The sequence below is a fragment of the Rhodamnia argentea genome, chromosome 2 (assembly GCF_020921035.1).
Source record: "Rhodamnia argentea isolate NSW1041297 chromosome 2, ASM2092103v1, whole genome shotgun sequence".
In the NCBI taxonomy this organism is placed as follows: domain Eukaryota; kingdom Viridiplantae; phylum Streptophyta; class Magnoliopsida; order Myrtales; family Myrtaceae; genus Rhodamnia; species Rhodamnia argentea.
Window position 1 is genome coordinate 19,347,949 of NC_063151.1, and position 18,840 is coordinate 19,366,788.

The 18,840-nt window shown below is 40.7% G+C and overlaps 2 protein-coding genes across 3 annotated transcripts; one reads left to right on the plus strand and one right to left on the minus strand.

Annotated features, from left to right (window-relative positions):
* Positions 1-5,175: 5,175 nt before the first annotated feature.
* LOC115739575 (GPI mannosyltransferase 2) lies at positions 5,176-11,874 on the minus strand. 2 transcript variants are annotated; one of them, XM_030672730.2, is made up of 9 exons: positions 11,726-11,873; positions 10,732-11,183; positions 10,544-10,649; positions 10,047-10,139; positions 9,775-9,970; positions 8,643-8,821; positions 6,845-7,086; positions 6,500-6,672; positions 5,176-5,713 (listed from the first exon to the last, which is right to left on the minus strand). In XM_030672730.2, the coding sequence occupies exons 2-9, from the start codon at positions 11,063-11,065 to the stop codon at positions 5,549-5,551; spliced, it is 1,488 nt and encodes a 495-aa protein (XP_030528590.1). In that variant the 5' UTR covers positions 11,066-11,183; positions 11,726-11,873; the 3' UTR covers positions 5,176-5,548. The 2 variants fall into 2 exon arrangements, with proteins under 2 accessions (XP_030528590.1, XP_048130678.1); XM_048274721.1 differs by lacking the exon at positions 5,176-5,713 and having other exon boundaries at positions 6,506-6,656; positions 11,726-11,874.
* Positions 11,875-13,947: 2,073 nt separating this feature from the next.
* Positions 13,948-15,781, plus strand: LOC115739518 (RNA-binding protein 1-like). Its single transcript, XM_030672644.2, has 2 exons — positions 13,948-14,392; positions 14,736-15,781. The coding sequence occupies exons 1-2, from the start codon at positions 14,168-14,170 to the stop codon at positions 15,609-15,611; spliced, it is 1,101 nt and encodes a 366-aa protein (XP_030528504.2). The 5' UTR covers positions 13,948-14,167; the 3' UTR covers positions 15,612-15,781.
* The last annotated feature ends 3,059 nt before the right edge of the window (positions 15,782-18,840 follow it).

Sequence of the window (18,840 nt, forward strand, 5' to 3'; positions counted from 1 at the left end):
ATTACCAAAATAATCGAATTTTATTTTTTATTTTTTATTTTTTATTTTCTTGTTAGTGACCGGCCACGACGATAGTCGGTAACCCTCGCTTGTGGCGGGCAACCAACCAAGAAAGAAGGAAAAAGGGAAAGGAAAGAAAGGAAACATAAAGAACAACCAAAAAGAAATGAATGATAAAGGAGTGCAAGGAGGAAAGATTCAAAGAGGAAATGATTATCCTTACTTTTGAAGGTGATTTTTCTATTGACCGAAAATATTTTCATTGGTTAGTTTATTTTTTATGGTCCAAACATCCGAAAATTCAGAAAATTATTTCCTAGGAGTTAATAATTTAGAAAATATTTTCCAAAAAATAGTTGTTTATATCACTTGAAATAATTAGTTTTTTTGTCATCACCAATAATAATTTATGTCTATCGTTCATTCATTCATATTTATAAGCAATACATGCGATCATTTTTTGAAAAATCTTTTTTAGAATATTAATTTTTTGCAAAAAAAAAAAATGGCTCGTTATTTCTTGAAATTTTTCGTGGTTTTTTGCGTTAATTTCAATCCAAGAATGGCTAAAAACAAGCATATGAAAACAATATCAAAACATGTTTCGGATAAACCAAGGAGAATTATCTCCGTAAGTGCTCAGAAGTAATCCGAGTTGGCTTTTCATCGCTTCTCGCTAGTCTTTTACCATGGGATTGGCCATGCGGAGTGAGTAGAGGTAAGCGGTTTCGGGTTCTTTATAGATTCCACCCGGAACCTACTCATCGGAACGGGTTCCTCATTTTTTGGAACTTGGAACCTACCCGTCACACCTTGAAACCTAGAACCTACCCCGTCACAGGTTCTAGGGTCGGTTCCAAGGTACCCGAGAATCTATCAATTTTTTTTATTTTCTTTTATTTTTTCATTTTTAGTTAATCAAAATGAGAGTGAACACTACAACATCTAAGAGAAAGTAGAGGTGAGTGATTTTAGGCTTTGTACAAGTTACATTTAGAACCTAAAACCAATCTATTGGAACACGTTTATCATTTTTTGGAACCTGAAACATAAAAAATTGTTTGGCTCCAAATTATACACTCAACATCGGATGCCATAGAACATTGTATGATTGTGCAAAAATATATACCAAGAAAAATATAAAAATTTATTTCGGAATCTAGGGTCCGGGTTCCAAGTTCTAGGTAGTAGAACTTGGAACCTACCCGTTGGAACAAGTTCCTCAATTTTTGGAACCTGGAACCTACCCCGCATACCTTGGAACCTGGAACCGGAGCGGATCCTCCATGTTCCGGTTCTAGGTTCTCGGTTCTACCCTAGAACCATGTTCAACCCTAGGAGTGAGCGCTCATGTCTATAACGAGTTGGATCCTGACTGGGAGGAAATTTGAAAGCACTTGACTTGATCAAAGTTGTCGAAATGTCGAGATGAGATTACAAACAACGATGGAGGAGAAATTTGAGATTATCAAGGAAAAATGTGGTTTAAGGTTTGCGACACAAATAGGAGTAACAATGATCATATGTCACGGACCGACAAATTCTTTGCCACAAAATAGTTAGTGCGACGCCCGACGAGTCGATAACACTATTCCAGCCCTTTTTTCTATAGATTGCTCGTAAGAACAGTATAGCAAATCGCATTCTCACATCGAATCGAACCACAATCAATTTAGCTCGGATATCCAGTCCATCAAGCGAGACATACGGATCGTTTATACAACAACTAGTTTCACTCTGTCGTGGGCTCACCGAGAAAGCGGCATTAGCTGCCGATCGGTTTGTGCCCGAGAGGTCAAACCCGCCTTCAGAAATTCCTAGCACAAACACTCTAACATTACTTCCACGAACCAGTGGCATCTTCCTTTTCCGCATCATTAACTCTTCACTTAGATTCCACAAGCTCCACATTCAGCTCACAAGGGTATGGGAGAATTCGGTCTGTCACATTCTCCGCCATCTAATTTGGCAATGTGCTCCCTGCCGGCTACTTTGTTGCTTCCTTGCGTTCCAACCATCAATGCCACTCTATTGGGACTTACATGAATGGAACGCTCGAGCCGGCGTCTTTGTTGCTTCCTTGCATTCCAACCATCAATGCCACTCCCCTGAGACTTACATGAATGGAATGCTCGCTTAACAAAACAAGCTAATACACTCCATCGGTGGCTTCTCCCAATTAAAAATGTTCGTGAATCTCCAGTCACTTGTGCTTTGGGATAAGTAAACCGTGAGTGTCATAACTTGTGTACGGCGTTCACTTGAGTGCCATAACTTTCAAAAATCGTTCACTTGAATGCTATGTCGGATCAAAATCATTCACTTGAGTGCTACATCAACTTTTTTGGTTTGCCACGTCGGCTTTCCGACAAGCCTCGTTAGCTTTCCGGCGAGCCACGTCGCCTTTGCGGAGTGTCACGTCATCTTTCCGATTGTCACGTCGGCTTTTCCGGCGCCCACGTCAACATGGCACTCAAGTGAACGATTTTGAAAGTTATGGTACTTAAGTGAACGTTTTGAAAATTATGGCACTCAAGTGAACGCTGTAGAAAATTTATGGCACTTCTAGTCTACTTTCTCCTTGTGCTCTCCTTGACAATGCAGCATCTCGAGTCAACGCTCCTTCGATAATACTTTCTTTCATCTAGTAGAATTCTCCTAGCCTTAGCATACCAATAGAGGTTTTTCTTCGTATTTGAAATGTGGTAACATGCCTCCTCTTGAGATTCGCCCATGAACGAGGAATGTTTTCCCGATTTGATGGACAATTTTATTTATTCCTATCTCCTCATTTCATCCTAGAAGCTTGACAAGAGACACATCTTGTCCGAGCCCTCCTGGCTCCTAGCAATCACTCCACCCTCATAGGAGCGAGTAGAACACTATTGGAGGGATTCTGCTCTAATACCATTGCCCACGAGCTGACATATTCTTGACTGTGGAAACCACACCTATGAGACATCCAGTGAGCTGAGAAATCGTGATGATCTTCCTTCCGTAGATTATTCCCAAGAACAGTATGCGAACAACATCCTCACACCGCATCATACCATGCCCAATATAACTTCGACATTTAGTCCTTTGAGCGATACATACAGATCATTACAATACAACAATTGATTTCAGCCTACATGACCTCATAAAGAAAGCATCATAAGCTTCCAACCAGTTTGTGCATAAGAAGCTAACCACACCTTCAAAGATCCTCTAAGATGGTTTCCTCTCTTGGATTCCTAGCACAAACACTCAACGATGCTTTCACAAACAAGTTGTATATTCCCTTCTGCATCAGCCATTGTTCATCCGGATTTCACAAGCACCACAAAGATATGGAAGAATTCAGTCCGTGACACATATTCACGAAAGCATGAGTTCTAAGAGATGGGATCGGGTTGGTGATTAACACCAGGATGCCACGTATAGAAACGGGATCAAATGCAACCTTCCATGCAACCGCTTTACAAGATTAGAAACTTTAGACTAATTTGACCTATTAATTATAGGTACTGGTAATGACGGAGTATCGGATCAGGCTCATATATCTTAATTCAATTAGCATGCTGATAATTTCTTTCAATAATGGATCAGGAGGGACAAATGGATTTTGTCTATCGCGGAACGCTATGTAATGTCACGCACAGCTCTCAACACGAGTTGGCAAAAAGAGCACTTCACTATGGATAGGAAAACAAGCCATTCATGGGAGAAGTACAAAAAAAGTCATAAACCTATTACATTGATACCAATTCGGTCCTACACCTTTCAATTGAATCAATTTAATCTTAAATCTTTTTGCCTTGATACCAATTTAGTCCATCCGGTCAATTTTGACTTGAAATTACCGACATGGATGCTGGCGGTGCCACATAAGACGATAGACGCCGATATGGATATTTTCTTTAAATAGCATTTATTTAAAAAAATTATTTTTGAATATGGCCTAGAATTAAAAAAATACAAAACATAACATTTTCTCTCTATTCTTCCCCTCTGCTTCGCTGCTTCCCCTCTCCCTTCCTACAACTTTCCTAGGGTTCGGATCTAGCCGAGGTCTCACGACCGCTTGCCCCCTCCTCCCTTGCCGTCGCCACCGACGGAGTCGCCGGCACCTTGATTAGGCCAACCCCCACCGGCGGAGTTGCCAACCATGGATCGAGTTCAAGCTCTCGCCGTCTACCTTGTACCTCTGTTTTTTCTTCCTTGTTTGAGCTCGCTGTCCATAGCTTGCGGCAATGGATGAGACCAGATCTGGAGGCACAACTCTAGCCCGGATTTGGACGGGCAAGAACCACGAGCCACCATGACATGGAGGGGTAGCTCAACCATGGACAATGGGACCGACCACGAGCCAAGGGCGGGCGACGACAGAGGAAGACGGAGCTAACAGAAAGTGCGATGGAGCAAAAGCTTGGCGGTCCATGAGTCGTTCCTCGCGATGGGTTCCTCGCGATGGGTTCCGCCGTGGCCTCGAGCGACGGTTTCCAAATCTGCGACCATGGTCGTAGTGACGGCCGCTTGTGCATGGCCACGAGCAACTATGGTCAACAGAGAGCGTTGGACGCCCCATAGTGTTGCCTTGGATGCGCCGCCGGCAACTCCGCCATTGGCGATGGAGGAGCAAGATGGGGAAGTTCAATTTAAGGTGGCCGAAGATGGAGGAGGAAACGTGGAAGGAGATGGAAATCTGAGATGGATTTTTTTTTTTTTTTTTTAGGAAATTTGGGGTGGATTGAAAGAGAAAAAGTTTAGAAAGAAAATAATAATTCAAAAATAATTTTTTAAATAAATACTATTTAAAAAGTATCCACGTCAGCGTTTACTATAGTATGTGGCACTGTCGGCGTCCATGTTAGCAATTTTAAGCCAAAATTGATCTGATTGACTAAATTGGTATCAATACAAAAAGGTAGACTAAAGTAGTTCAATTGAAAGGTTTAGGACTGAATTGGTACCAATGCAATAGGTTTATGACTTTTTTGGTACTTTTCCTAGCCATTCATTAGGTCTCAATTTTTTAATCGGTAGCACATTCGAGGATACACCTTATCCGAAAAACAAATACGTCGGCAACAAGCCGCAGAGAACTATGAATCATGAACAGCACATGCCACGATTATATCTCATAAAATGCAAGTGGGGACAAATTGAGGAATATTCACAAGTTACTCAAAATGATCAAGAAAGAAAAGAAGAGGATCCTTCTACCGGGCATTGCACAATAGGACAAGAAGGTTCTTAATGGTACAAGCAAATAAATATTGACTCCAGACGAAAGTTGCCCTTCAAGCATCACAGATAATCTAACCTCATCTCTTACATCATTGCACTGACTTGATTAAAATCATGTACTTTAAACGGTAAGAGCATACAGCTGGAGCTGCAGAGGCAATTGGATGGCCCCCCAGCAAATTCACGGGCACAGTCATGAAAGATCAAAGTAAGAACCGAAAGGCTCAGCTCCATCAATAATAGAAGCTGAGGAAAAAAATCAATTGGCTCCGGCATATAGCAAGGCATTGGCTGTGGTGAGAAAAGGTGGCAGAGGTCATCATGTGAACGGGTAAAAGTTAGAGAAGAGTAAACTGCCAAGAAGGATATACGCTGCACAATAGGCCCAAATCAAATATCCCCATCTCCGTGAACTAGGAGAAATAATCAAATATGCAGCAAACCAATAGAGCGGAGCACTGGCAGACAGAAAACGAGTGGCAACCTGCCAATTATCATGCATTAGAACAAGCCCGCAAGATCCGAAATTATCAGTCATCACTTTGGTTCCAAACATTTGAAGCAAATGAAAAATTAGCGATCCTATGAAAACTCACAACGATAACCACACTATGATCGCTGATTGCAGGTAGAAGCTTGTATTTAAAATCATTTCGAATTTAGCTCATGCTTTTATTTATGATAGGATAATCCATAAACTTCACTAAGCACAACATTCAAGACTAGCCAACTTTAGCTTGTAATTTAGAACAGGCATGACAAGAGATTTAGTCTTACTGTATACGCCATTACTTTACTTTTTTTATATCCTGGTCCACACTGTATCTTGCAAGTTACCCATAGGCATTAACTGATGAGGATTAAAAGTAGAACAGAGACCCATGTTGGAGTTTGGAGCTATTTTGATGCAGTGAAGTTTGAGTTTTCTAGATTGTGTTGTTTTCTTGAATGAGATTAAAGGTGTCAAGTAACCCAATCTCGTAAACTAGGCTAGATTTTTTCTTGGCATTTCCCACAAACAACGTAAAATAGGGCAAATTTCATGCATTTAGGTAAATAAATGCATCGTGTCATTATAAATTAAAGCATGTGCTAGATTTCAAAATTTGATCCAACTACATACTTTTCCCCCATATTTTGAAACCAAGTATGCAATGTGCCTTTTTTCTGTGTCAAGATATACATTAGGGTAATGATAGGAACATGAGATCTCTTTGGATAGTCAGAACATATATAGGCGCAGAAAAAATATAACGAGGAGGAATCTAACCTGCACATGCATGACAAACAATGCTGTTGCTCCCATGAACCCCAAGTGTACTATGAATGGGAATATGGAGGCAGACAAGTATGATAACTCGTCAAGCGATTTGTTCTCTTTTGCTTGAGTTGAAGGCTTTGCTCTACCAATCATTTGTTTCCTCCTCCTAAGATGGCGAGTTTCTGTTAGAAGCACCATAATGCCGGCTTTTAACTTTTGTAGAAAAACTGATAGAAGGTACTAAATTTTAAAAGAACATTATATGCCACACATTTCCTTTTGGGGGTTGAGGAGGGGAGACAGAGCATCCACTTGTGCATGAAAGTCATAGCCTCTGAGTTCTGAAGAAGTTACCTGTATCAGTACTGCTCACATTATCTGGAGAGCAAGTTTTTTCCCTTGAATATGCCACTGGTCGAAGGAGAAATTCTGCAGACATCTCTTCAAGAGCAGCTTGAAATCCTAGTGAAAAGAGGAGCTTAGACCATGCTCTAGCATAGGTCAATATCGAGCAAACCGTTAAGGTCAAGATGGGAGATGCCAGCAGAAAATTTGGCATCTGTTTTAGATGGAAGTATTTTAAGAACCCTACTCCCCTGCATAAAAGAAAAAATAATTCATTACTAACACAAAATATTTAGCAGATCAATATGAACTTCCAAGCCCATACATGTATTGGGCTTTCTATTTCCATAACTTCCTCTTTCAATCAAAAACACCAGCAAGAAAATGGGCATACAGAGTGATATTATAACTGTAGGTGTTGCCCAGCAGTAACTATGGAAAGTGACATTCACAGCTCATTGTCTCAAACTTTTCAAGCCTTCTTCAAATATGCAGTCATCAAAAGCAGTGTCTTACTCCTTACCAAAAAAAAAAAAAAAGGCAGTGTCTTACTCACCTAGTGAGCAGAAAGCAATCAACGCGATTATATCTCACTTCAAACAGTGTTATAATCTAGGGGTGCCTAAATTCATCCTGCCTCTTTTGCTCTGTTCAAGCATTAACATCATGGAGAAACAACAATCCATGATAAAACCATTAGTCATTTGTCTAGCCACCACATTCACCACTCAACTTTTCACCAAAACAGAAAGTTCGAATGACAGAACAAGTCACAAGAACCAATAAGTCCATTTTGGAATATTTTCATTGCATAGAAACATACAACAGGTTAAACCAAATCCCACTTGAATCCTCTCTTATAATGACATAAAGCAATCAATTACAGGTTGAAATGGAATAAGTTGCCCAAGAATATTCAAGAATTTTTCTTGTTTTACTAAAGTCCAACACTACATTTCTCTTCTCTCCCACCAGATTCAGTATTAGATCTCCTTGCCAGACAGTATCACAATCCAAACCCAATGCGGGAAAGGAAGCTTCTATGAATGGTCAATGCATCGTAAAGTAACCCCGGATAAGAACATACATCCACAATGTTAAACGGAATCTTATTATAGTAATAATCCTGGGATTGCAACATATACAGAGAAATGAAGCATCAGACTTTAAATTGAAGCCAATCGCTAATAGAGTGAATCCAAAAGAACCAACATGACTTTATCAAAGAGACACTTAGGGTGTGTATAGTAACGTTTACGTTCCCGGGAACATATTTGGAACGGAAACATTTTTTTGTGTTTCTGTTCCCGGTTACGATTTTCGAGAACAGAAACGCATTTGGCAAGTACAAAAAAAAAAAAAAAAAAACACTTTTTTCACCAAAAGGAAGGATCCGTAACCGGCGGCGGGCGGTGGCGACCGCCGGAGGAGGCGGCGGGCGGTGGCGACCACCAGAGGAGGCGGCGGCCAGCAGGGGATCGGCGGCGACGGGCGGTGGCGGCCGTTTCAACTCCTCGCCGACGATGGTGGGCGGTGGTGGCTTGTACAAGCTCGCCCTCGAGTTGTTTCTAAAAAGTGCTCCAAAACCCAGAAACAAGTTTTTTTTATTTCCCATTTTTGCTCCAAAAGTGTTTTTGTTTCTCAAAAGTGTTCTAGGAACACTTTCGGAACAATTTTTTACCATACGCATTTCTGGAGTGTTACCATACAGACCCTTATATTCTCAATTTACAAGTAAATGCTAGAAGCACTAATAGTGTCAAAGATCAATTGTTAAAATGTTGTACCAAATGAGTGCTTCACCTACCAATAATGATCTTGGATGTAATTGTACATGGTAGGTATTCTCCCTCTACACCAAGGTCTGATGTCATCAAAATGATGTCCATGGCACATGTTGTAGTATCCAAAAGCTTGGAAAGAGATAAATGGAATAAATATAAAGAGACAGTGCAGGATTCCAACAGCAAAAACCTGCAGTGCCAGCTGAGATAGAAATAAATGAGTTAAAAGATAATCTCATCAGGCATACCAATCCTAGAATATGCGTAGGGCTAGTGATTACACATAAATGAATAAGGTGCTCTATATGTTCTTATCTGCTGTCCTGTGGCACCAAGCTAGGCATATCACCCCAAATGCACTCACAAAGAATAACGATGGAAAGAATCAATTGCCGATACTAGCGTACATTTTGCACGAGTTGATTTTATGAACATGCCATATTGAATGTAACTTGACATCCAAAATCAACTCAAACCTAGACATGATCTACACACAATATAGCAGTTTCATCTTGTACGAGTGAAAGGTGGTAAGCGGTCAGCTTATATGTGAGCCCCTGGAATCTACCTTACGAATATCATTATGCAGCCTCTTGGAATCATCTTAGAACTTGAATTTTAGAATCCTTATTCTGCAGGTTCTAGAGGCCTTGTATCTTTTCTGTTTCAAATCAAAGTTCTTTGACCTACCAATTATCAACATCTTAGATTGCAGTTACAAAGCACAGACTAGAATCGTGACACATCAAAACCTTTCAAGTTTAACCATAAAAACAAGCAAGACAATAAGGTAGATACCAATCAAGTTTCCAATTATGAGTTACATGAATTAGCTAACTGTCATGCTCTTTGGCTCAATGAGCCCTGAAGAATACTCATAGATCTAAAAGAAATGATTCTTTAATGCCATGTACAGCTGTTTTCAGAGGAGCTGCGCAAAGAAACTCCATACCAAGATTCTTGGTATAAGGAGGATATGACGACATATCCTGCAACCTACTATATACTCGCAATTGTCGATATTTTGAACTCAAAACCCACTCCGTATTCTTTACTACCCAGCTTGGAGCCCATCCAATCACTCCAATTCCATCGTTTTCCCCGTACACCCCTACAGTGAATATACCCCGAGGTGTTCAAGTTAAGAAAACTCACAGAAGTGCGCTTTTTGTAAATCAAAGCTTCATAAGCCCTGAGCATTGTATGAAAACAGATATAGCCAGCATTAATCATTCCATTCGACCTTGCCAAACCTGAAACAGCAAGCCACAGAACAGCTATACTCTGCGCACCAGAGAACCAGTGATATACCCCTCCAATTGAGAAAAGAGCATACAGACTTTCAGAATAACTGCAAATGACATGGGCAAGTATTACGCTCAGTCCACTGGAGAAACAATTTAGGAGCAAAGAGTTTAGAATATTACATGGATGTGTAAAATATTGAAGCCGGGTTGAAGGAGAACAAGATAGAAGCCCTAAGAGATGCCTTTGTGTCCTTCAAGATAATCACTGAAAGCCTGTTGAAAACACTACATAGTCTTAAAACTACTCACTAACTCCCATGATCTCTAGGTAATATAATATTAAAAGCCAAATCATTTGGAGACATTTTAGTCCAGCCCATACGAATTATATTGGTCTTATTCCGAAGAATCAGAAGTAGGAAATGCATTGGACAAGCACAACTGTGAAGAAAGGAAATCTTCTCATGAAGTACAATCTCGCTGCAAACACTGGGTACTGGAATCACTTCATAAAAAAATTTGATGAACTTAAAATAATCAACTAGAACACTTGGTGAATAAGCATCTCTCGCCCTTCAGAATCATAACCTCCAAAAGTAGGATAAGCACAATAATGTTTGAAACGTCATAAATCCCCCGTCATGTGAGACAAAGAGAGAGTGATAAGATTATATGACCTGTAGAAATAAACTGCAGCAAACACAAAGGCAATGTTGCTGATGAGGTAGCCTGAAAGTCCCAAGACTGCTCTGTATCCGATCACAGGAACCAACGGAAGAAGAACTGGTATCGACCGATAAGATCACATGAATAACATACAAATGCACAATGATGAATCAAAGCAACTGGGATAACAAATCCAAACCTGTTCGAGATGAAACGGACATGAGGAAGGGAAGCAGAGGGAAAAAAGCATAGGTCTGCTCATACTCGTAGCCGCACTGAGCGATCCGAACGTAGTACACGCTATCCCACACGATATTGCTCTCGATCGCTGAGCCGAGGCTCGGCCAAAGCACTAAGTTGTCAACAGAAGATGAGGGTGAGGTACTTGAGAGGCAATTAGGGTTTAAGGTAGCGGAGGTGTCATAAGGATCAAGAAGAGATCGCCAGAGGACGACAAGTGCAACAAGAAGGAATCTCGACGCTAATGCGGATTTCAGGACTAGAGATTCATAGCTGTTCAAAGAAGGAGGCATTGGATTTGATGAAGTGAATTAGAGTATAAATAAGCTATAACCCAATATTTTCAGGACTCCCATAGACTCGGCTACAAAATGGATATCAACTATATATAGAGCTCCTCAGCTATCCAACCTGTAATTATTGACTAAAATGAGCGTGCAAATTCAATCACAGTTCAATTTCAGGTCAGCCACTCAACAAACTGAAAAACAAATGAAGGAAAGAAAACTAGAAGCCATGCATCATCAAAAAGTGTCTACTTGTGCTGTGCACCAGGGGATTGGATCAAGACCCTCAATTTGACTTCGCACATTAAATTTGAACACATTACTCATGCAGCGCGTCAGGTCGGGGATCACAAAACATATCCCGCAAAGCACCGTGCCGCCCTGCTCGACAATCCCCACGCAGTATGCACGGCACGTACAAGATTTCAATCGATAATCACCACGTTCTAGATGGGGGCACCACAAGGAATGAACAGAAACCAAATGTACCGAATGACTATCGCTGAGGCATTTCAACAAGCACCTTAAATGCACGGAACCGAGTAGACGACCAGAACGAGCGCGACACCTAGAGAAGTTGGAGGAAACTACAAATCTGCGCACTGAAACGATGGAAGTTCCAAGGAGAAAAGAAAAGATCCATGTGAATGCGAAAATCCAAAAGATCTTCATCAGATGGAATCGAAGACCGAGAGAAGTGGAGTACCTGATGACTCGGAGCGATCGCTGGACCGTGGGAATGCTATGTCGCTAACTTTGGTATTTCAAGCGACACTGTTTTAATCCTTTCAAAAACTGAAAAGAATAACAATTAATTAAGCAGAAAGACCTCATAAAAATGCTAATGTCAATAAAGTTCTAAAACTTGCCATAAAAATATAATTGATCTCCAAAATTTTTAAAATGTGTAATTAAATCATAAATTTTTCAAGTTAGTGTAATTAAGTCTTTTTTTTTTTATAACCGAGGTGTCCACGCGGCCGGCGAGTTATGGCTCAAACCAGCGGTGGAGCACGACTATTCCTCAGGGGGCAAGTTTTTTCTCTAACTCCTAATAATTCGATTAAGAGAAAATACTGACATGATTTTTTTATTATGTTTTGTATCTTACGGGACGCAGACGTGAGTAAAAGGACGTCGTTTTGATTCAAATCTGATTTTTTATTTAATTTATATTAAAAATGAAATTTAAGAAATACAAAAAAAGGAAAATGCAGGATGCCACCACTGCGAGGGTCGCCGGCCATCTCTCACCATTGTCGGCGGCGGCAGAAAGGCTGGAAGCCTTCGCTTGAGTTTCTTTTTTGTGTATTTTTTAAGTTTGCCCTTTTTTAATATAATCTAAACTAAAATTTTTATCGAAAAATCAAAATTATGCCAAAAGGGTGTCGTTTTAGCCTTATGTTTCATGTTTTAGCCACGTTATCACTACGTAAGAAAAAAGACATGATAACAAAAAGGTTAAGTTGGACGGAGTTAACGAAATAACTTGATTGCACCAATTTGACAAGTTTTGTCCGAATTGCATTTTTTTTTTAAAGTTGTAGGACTTAATTATAATTTTTAAAAATTATAGGGCTAAATTATACTTTCGTGACAAATTTTAGGATTTCCTATTCATTTAGCTTAATCTTAAAAGTTTATTATTTTGGGGAAACAAAATTAGTTTCTTAAAACAAAAGCAATGGCCTATTTATTTTCATATGATAAAGCTTATGGGTGAAGTCGGAGTATTCTCGTAATTTGAGAAGTACTTTCTAGGGCACGCATGACACACTTCTAGGGTATAATTTCTGCTCCAGAAGTACTCTTGGAGCAGAAATTCTTATGTCTACGCAACTGCGTCTTTCTAATTTTGGAGCTTTTTTTTTTTGCTCCAAAAATAATTTTGGCGCCACCTGAAAAAGTAAAAAAAAAAAAAGTTTACTTCTTTGGAAATAGAAAAAATCAACTATTGCTAAAAAAAACAGAAATAAAAGAAAAATCAACTTTTGATCAAAAGTTAATTTCTAAATCAAAAGTTTAGATCATTGCCGCATCAGAAATAGTGAACATAATCCTACACATCGTCCCCTGTCGATGGACGGTGTAAGTTCTTAGGTTGGGCTTTTTAACTAATAGAAGTTTCGCAATGTAAAGTCGATTTTCACTAGCACAGCAAAAATATTCGGAGAGCAGGAGTTAAAGACTCGAGCTGCTCTTTGAAGTCCATGTCTGAAGTCCTAGGTGTAATAGTGCTACTCCTACCATTGTTACCCAAGACAGGTAGACCCACATTTTTTATTCAATTCCAAGAGAAAGCACAAATGTAGTGATCCGAACCCGAACCCGAGCCCGGCGCCAAGAAAATTTTGCATGTGCCACTCGAGCATCTCTTGCAATTACTTCGTAATCCATTGAACTTAGTGAAATCGAAGTACATTTTCATCTCATCGGTGTATCCGGACGACAGTTAAACAACCAACCAATCTTATCCTACAAGCTTAGCAATACTACATTTTTTTTAGTAACAGTTGCACCTTCATTGCATCCGCAAGAGTTAGAAAGAATACGTTTCTTTGATTTTCGAATTTTGAAGTTTGAATATCGATTAACTTCTTTGAACGGGTGAAGTTTTCAAGTTAATGTTTATCCTTCGATATTTTGAATTAACAGCAGGATAAACTTCGGATTGCTATGATAAAGATAACCACCGGACCGATATTAAATTATTCGACAAGGCCGATCTTAAATTGTCCGATCAATTATTTGTTTTCGCTTTCTCTCCTTTTTAATTTGCAAATGATTAAAAATATATATATATATATTGGAGTTGTTTCTTTTTTAGGGTGCATTAACAGAAAAAGGAAGATAAATAACCCAAAAATTCAAATTGAGCTTTCGAGTTTGAGTACCAGACGGCTCCTATTCGCGCTTTAAGAGGGCTTTTACCCGGAGTCTTTATTTCTCCTCTTCCTTGTTTCAGTTCAATCAAATTCCGAGCTTTCGAACTCGTTTCTTTGCAGTTCCGTGCGGAAATCCTCTTCTAGGGTTTGTGCTGAGGGCTTCCTGCGAATTCCCACGAAATTGTTCTCCTAGATTTTCGTCTACCGTCGTTCGCCTTCGGCCATGGAAGCTGAAAAGGCGAAGCTTTACGTGGGAGGCATCTCGAGGGAGACGGGCGAGGCGGCGCTGCGAGAGCACTTCGGCAAGTACGGCGGCGTCTCGCACGCGGTCGTCCCGAAGGATCGAGACACGGGGAGCCCCAGAAGCTTCGCCTTCGTCTGGTTCTTCGACCCGGCTTCGGCGAAGGCCGCCCTCGGGGACAAAGAGCACGTCATTCTCGGGAAGAAGGTCAGTGCGGTTCTTCTTTTCGTTTTTCGGATTTTTTGGTTTACTCCGTGTCGTTTTCTTTTTTTCCTTTCTAGAAGTATGTGGGGGAGTTCGAGAATGTGGCGCTTAATTTGGTTCAGTTTCCGTTGAACGCGAGCAAAAGATGAAAAAGAAGAGATTTTGAAATTTTGGGTTTGTTCAATTTTGCTTCTTGCCTGAATTCTAGGTTTGAAGATTGTTGTCTCAGTTGAAGGAGGATCATGGTAGAGTCAATTCTGTCATGTTTTGGGGAAATTGAATTTGTAATTTTTTAGTTATGTGTCTTTTGTAGCTGCAATTTTGTTACCTCCTGAATACTATATAGGTGCTGGTGAGGGAGGCAAACAGAACAGAGCACCACCCAAACCGGCAAGAAGTCCGCCTCGGCCAAAACCATTGTTGCAGGACGTGTGGGAACAGTCTCAATGGCAATAACACTAACACGCGCTTTAGGAGTAGAAAGATATTCGTTGGGGGCTTACCAACTAGCTTGACCGAGAACGAGTTCAAGACCTTTTTCGAGAGGTTCGGCAAGACCACGGATGTGGTGATAATGCACGACCCCTACCGGCGGCCTAGGGGTTTCGGTTTTGTCACTTTTACATCGGAGGAAACGGCTGAGGATGTGATGAAGAACAACTTTTATGAGATTCATGGCAGGTTGGTGGAGGTCAAGAGGGCTATTCCAAAGGAAGCACGCAACTTCTGCTATGATGGTTGTGAAGTGAATGGTCACACAGGGAGAGGACAGGATTATCGCAATTACTGGCCACTTTATTGTCCCGTGTATGCAACTCCATACGGGTCATTCCATGGGTATGGCCATTTTTCGAGTTATCACAAATTCGGATGGGGTTCCTATGGAGCCGGTGCATACTCTGTTTCTCATGCAGTTCATTTTAGTGGTTCTGGACCTGCCTACACGGATAATATGCTTGGATACTATGGAATGCCAATTCCCATGTACAATGGGTTCGTGCAGAATGGATTTGATACAGTGACGAGTCAAGCTGGATGTGTTGAGAATGCGTCCAATGCACCAGCACTGCCGCGGATTGAGGAGTTGAAGCTCACTGATTGCATCGATGGCGAGGCAGAAACATCAGCACTGCCGGGCATCAAGGGATTGAAGCTCAAGGATAATGGTTCAGAATCAGACGGCGGAAGCAGTGATGCGACCCCCCAAGACGATGATCACTGACACTCGATCTTGTGAAAATGTTTCTGTACATTCCCACTCCCTGGACTTCCTCTGACAAATTTGACTATCATTGAATGTTTAATCACTTAATTAATTGGACACAGTGCAATGTGCATAAGCATTTTCTCGTTTCCTTTTTCAGAACCTTGAGCCAACCGCTTCCTCCTTAACTGGCCTGGCTTTCCATTTATTTTCATGGTTTCTTCTTAATATCAGCTTTCAGTAGTGTTGCTTCTGTGGTTATTACTGTTTAGTTTCATACTTTGCATGTACACGAATAAACCGATCCCTCTTGAGGTAGTGTTTAGTTGTTGATGAATCACTGGTTCAGAAAAATCTATGTCTATTTGTTGAAAAACCTGTCATCAGATTTACAGTGATGTTCATTTCTCAGTAGAATAGCACTTATAACTCCAGGGCAGGTAGATCTGCTGACGTCTTTATTCATGGTTTTTCTGTTGCCCTGAAGGCATTATTCGTAGTTTGACCATGTTTTTTCATAGTGAAAGCAAGTACAGGGCATCAAAGCTAGGCAATCTAATCGGTATATTGCAATAGACCAATTTCATGAAATCTTTTACATCTCCGTTTCTTGCTTCTTCTTCTTCTTCTTCTTCTTCTTCTTCTTCTTCTTCTTTTGGGGGGGGCTGTGTTTGGGGGAGTGTTTAAGAACACTTGAGAAATGCCATTTCACTGTTTAAGAATGTTTCTGCAATGATTCTTTTCAATCTTCTTACAAATATAGTATGATTGTCTGACAGACGCTTAAAAGTCCTTTCTGTCCTCTCATTGGAACCACGATTTCAGCTTAGTGTTGACGCTCACGGCTGAAGCTGAACTTTGGGTATGTTGCTTCAATTTCCACCTCATTGGACTTGCGTGGTTATCGATTCACTCGAGTTACCAAAGCTTAGCGATTGGGCGTATCCAATGAATTGAATGTAGTAATGACTTACCAGCAGTGAAAAGGGCAAATGACGGCGTCGTAAAGGTTCTTGTGGATCTGATTTTTGGGGAAATATATCCGTGAACTCGGAGCATGTAAACCATATGTTTAATTAGGTGAACTACATGTTAACTAGACTCGCTGTTTTCAGCACACTGGCTGCATGTGCATCCAGTACACGTGCTAAGGGCTATGGCCGGGGGCACCAGGCTCTAATGGTAACAGTTAGAATGTGACATCTTCACGTGATCGGTGGTGATGAAATGGGAATTGGGATAGAGGAGGACTCTCTTATAAGTCTAGTTTCATGTATAGAATTTGATGGTGACATAGTGCTTTTACAGAAATGTTACTTAGCAGTCTTAGCTTGTAGTCTCTTTTACAGCAAAAAAACCGGAGGATGATTGTTCGACGCAGTGGCTTGATCTTTGAATAGTGAAGGGCGCTTATTGGACTAAATCCAAGTCATGGATGGGCTTTCCACGTGAAGAGAAAGGAAAGCCCGGTTGGCTCTGATAATATATGAACAACATGTGAGATTTCTGAAGTGGCGTCTTAGTCGATTTGGCTCAAAGTTTTTCCCAACTTATTAGAAGACGCGAGGTTTAAATGGATTTTCGTAATGGAATCTACTAAATTTAATTTGGTCAATTCGATGTGTGACCTTAGTTAGTGTTAATAGGAAGTTGTCAAGTCTCTTGTCACGCGATGATTAGGTTGTCTCTTATTTACAATCACATAAATTGTTAATTTCTTCAGCGTTCTTCCTTGCGTATGTATGAATTCATGAAGGCTCGTGGAGAAAAGAATGTAAAGGAATAATCGTAACTTAAGTGTACATGTGTGCCTATTAATTTAGAAATCGACCTAAGCATGTCGTATCATACTTTGCGGAAGTCCCAAGCGCGTATCCAAAAGAGTGATGTGAATGATTGATAATTTGATATGCGGCGGTCTAAGAGCCAAAATCATTGGCCTGCCTTGGTTAGGAAAGCCATTTGAGGCTAATTACATAATCGAACTCGAGAGTTCGAGACCGAAAGACACTCCGATCTCTTTTCATATTCGAAGGATCATTAGATCTCGCACATGTTGTTTGGCTTTGGGACCAAACAGCCTTGAATAGAAGCGACTGTCTATATTTGGGCAATGTTGTTTTGGCCCCTAAACAAGGCAAATCTCATACCAGAAACCAAGCATATCTTAAAAAGCTTGCAGGGCTAAGTGGTCACACCCAGCAGAGGACCAAAGGGCAGAAGAGAGAGTCAAGCAGTTCAAGCAAAGCTCTGCTTTTCTTGGGTGGGCAAAAAAGCTGAGTGGTTGCACATCATGTGTGAGTGTTGTTTTGATTTAAATGGGGGTGGGGATTTGGCTTTCCTTTTCAGAATATTCCCATAGCAAAGTCAAAATGCATGTTTGCTCACAAAAGAAGAAGAAGAAGAGCAAGAGCCCCACTAGCCCCTCAAAAAAAGCAACCTCTCTAAATACTCTCTTTTTGCCGGTATACAGGCAACGAGGGTAAGGGGGGGATTTTATGAGAGACTGTGACATGTAACTCCACACATTAACAGACAAAGTGTAGTCCAATGTGCAGAGCGAATAGTGACAAATTAGGAGTAATATGAGATGGGAATCAATTGAATTTTGTCGATTAAACAGAGGATGATCTGCCGCATCAGAATCACTCTGCTGCTAACTTTGTCAATTTCTTTTTCCTTTCTTTCTTTCACATTCCATCCAACCATTGTTACATTCACTAAGAAAGGAAGTGTAGACAATAGGGCATAGAGTCTTAGGATCTGGCTTGTTTTGTTGATGGGTCAAGACATTTGGACAGAATTACATTTTATCCTTAAGCTCTGTGTGTGTGTGTTCAGATCCTTGGCCCCTTTACTCAAATTGTGACCAAGAAAGGGGGAAGCTATTATGTATGGGGGGTTAGCTACTTCTTCTTATTCCCCATGAAAGCGAGTCATCAAAGTTGTCCCATCTCCCATTTAAGCAGAGAAAACAACAGGCCATGCATTTATAAAGTCTTGATCACAGAGAGAGAGAGAGAGAGAGAGGATCTAAGGTGATGGGGACATGGCAAAAATGGTCGTGGATTTAGACATGACATGGGCTCAAATTGCAGGTGAGAAGAGAGACAGAGAGAGAAACAGTGACAAATGGAGGAAGGGGGATGGCGACAGGGGAGGATGAGTACGACGGGGCTAAAGTTTTTCAAAGATGGGGGGTGGGGGGTTGAAAGCTGGAGCTTCAAAGTGTTGCATGCAAGCTAAA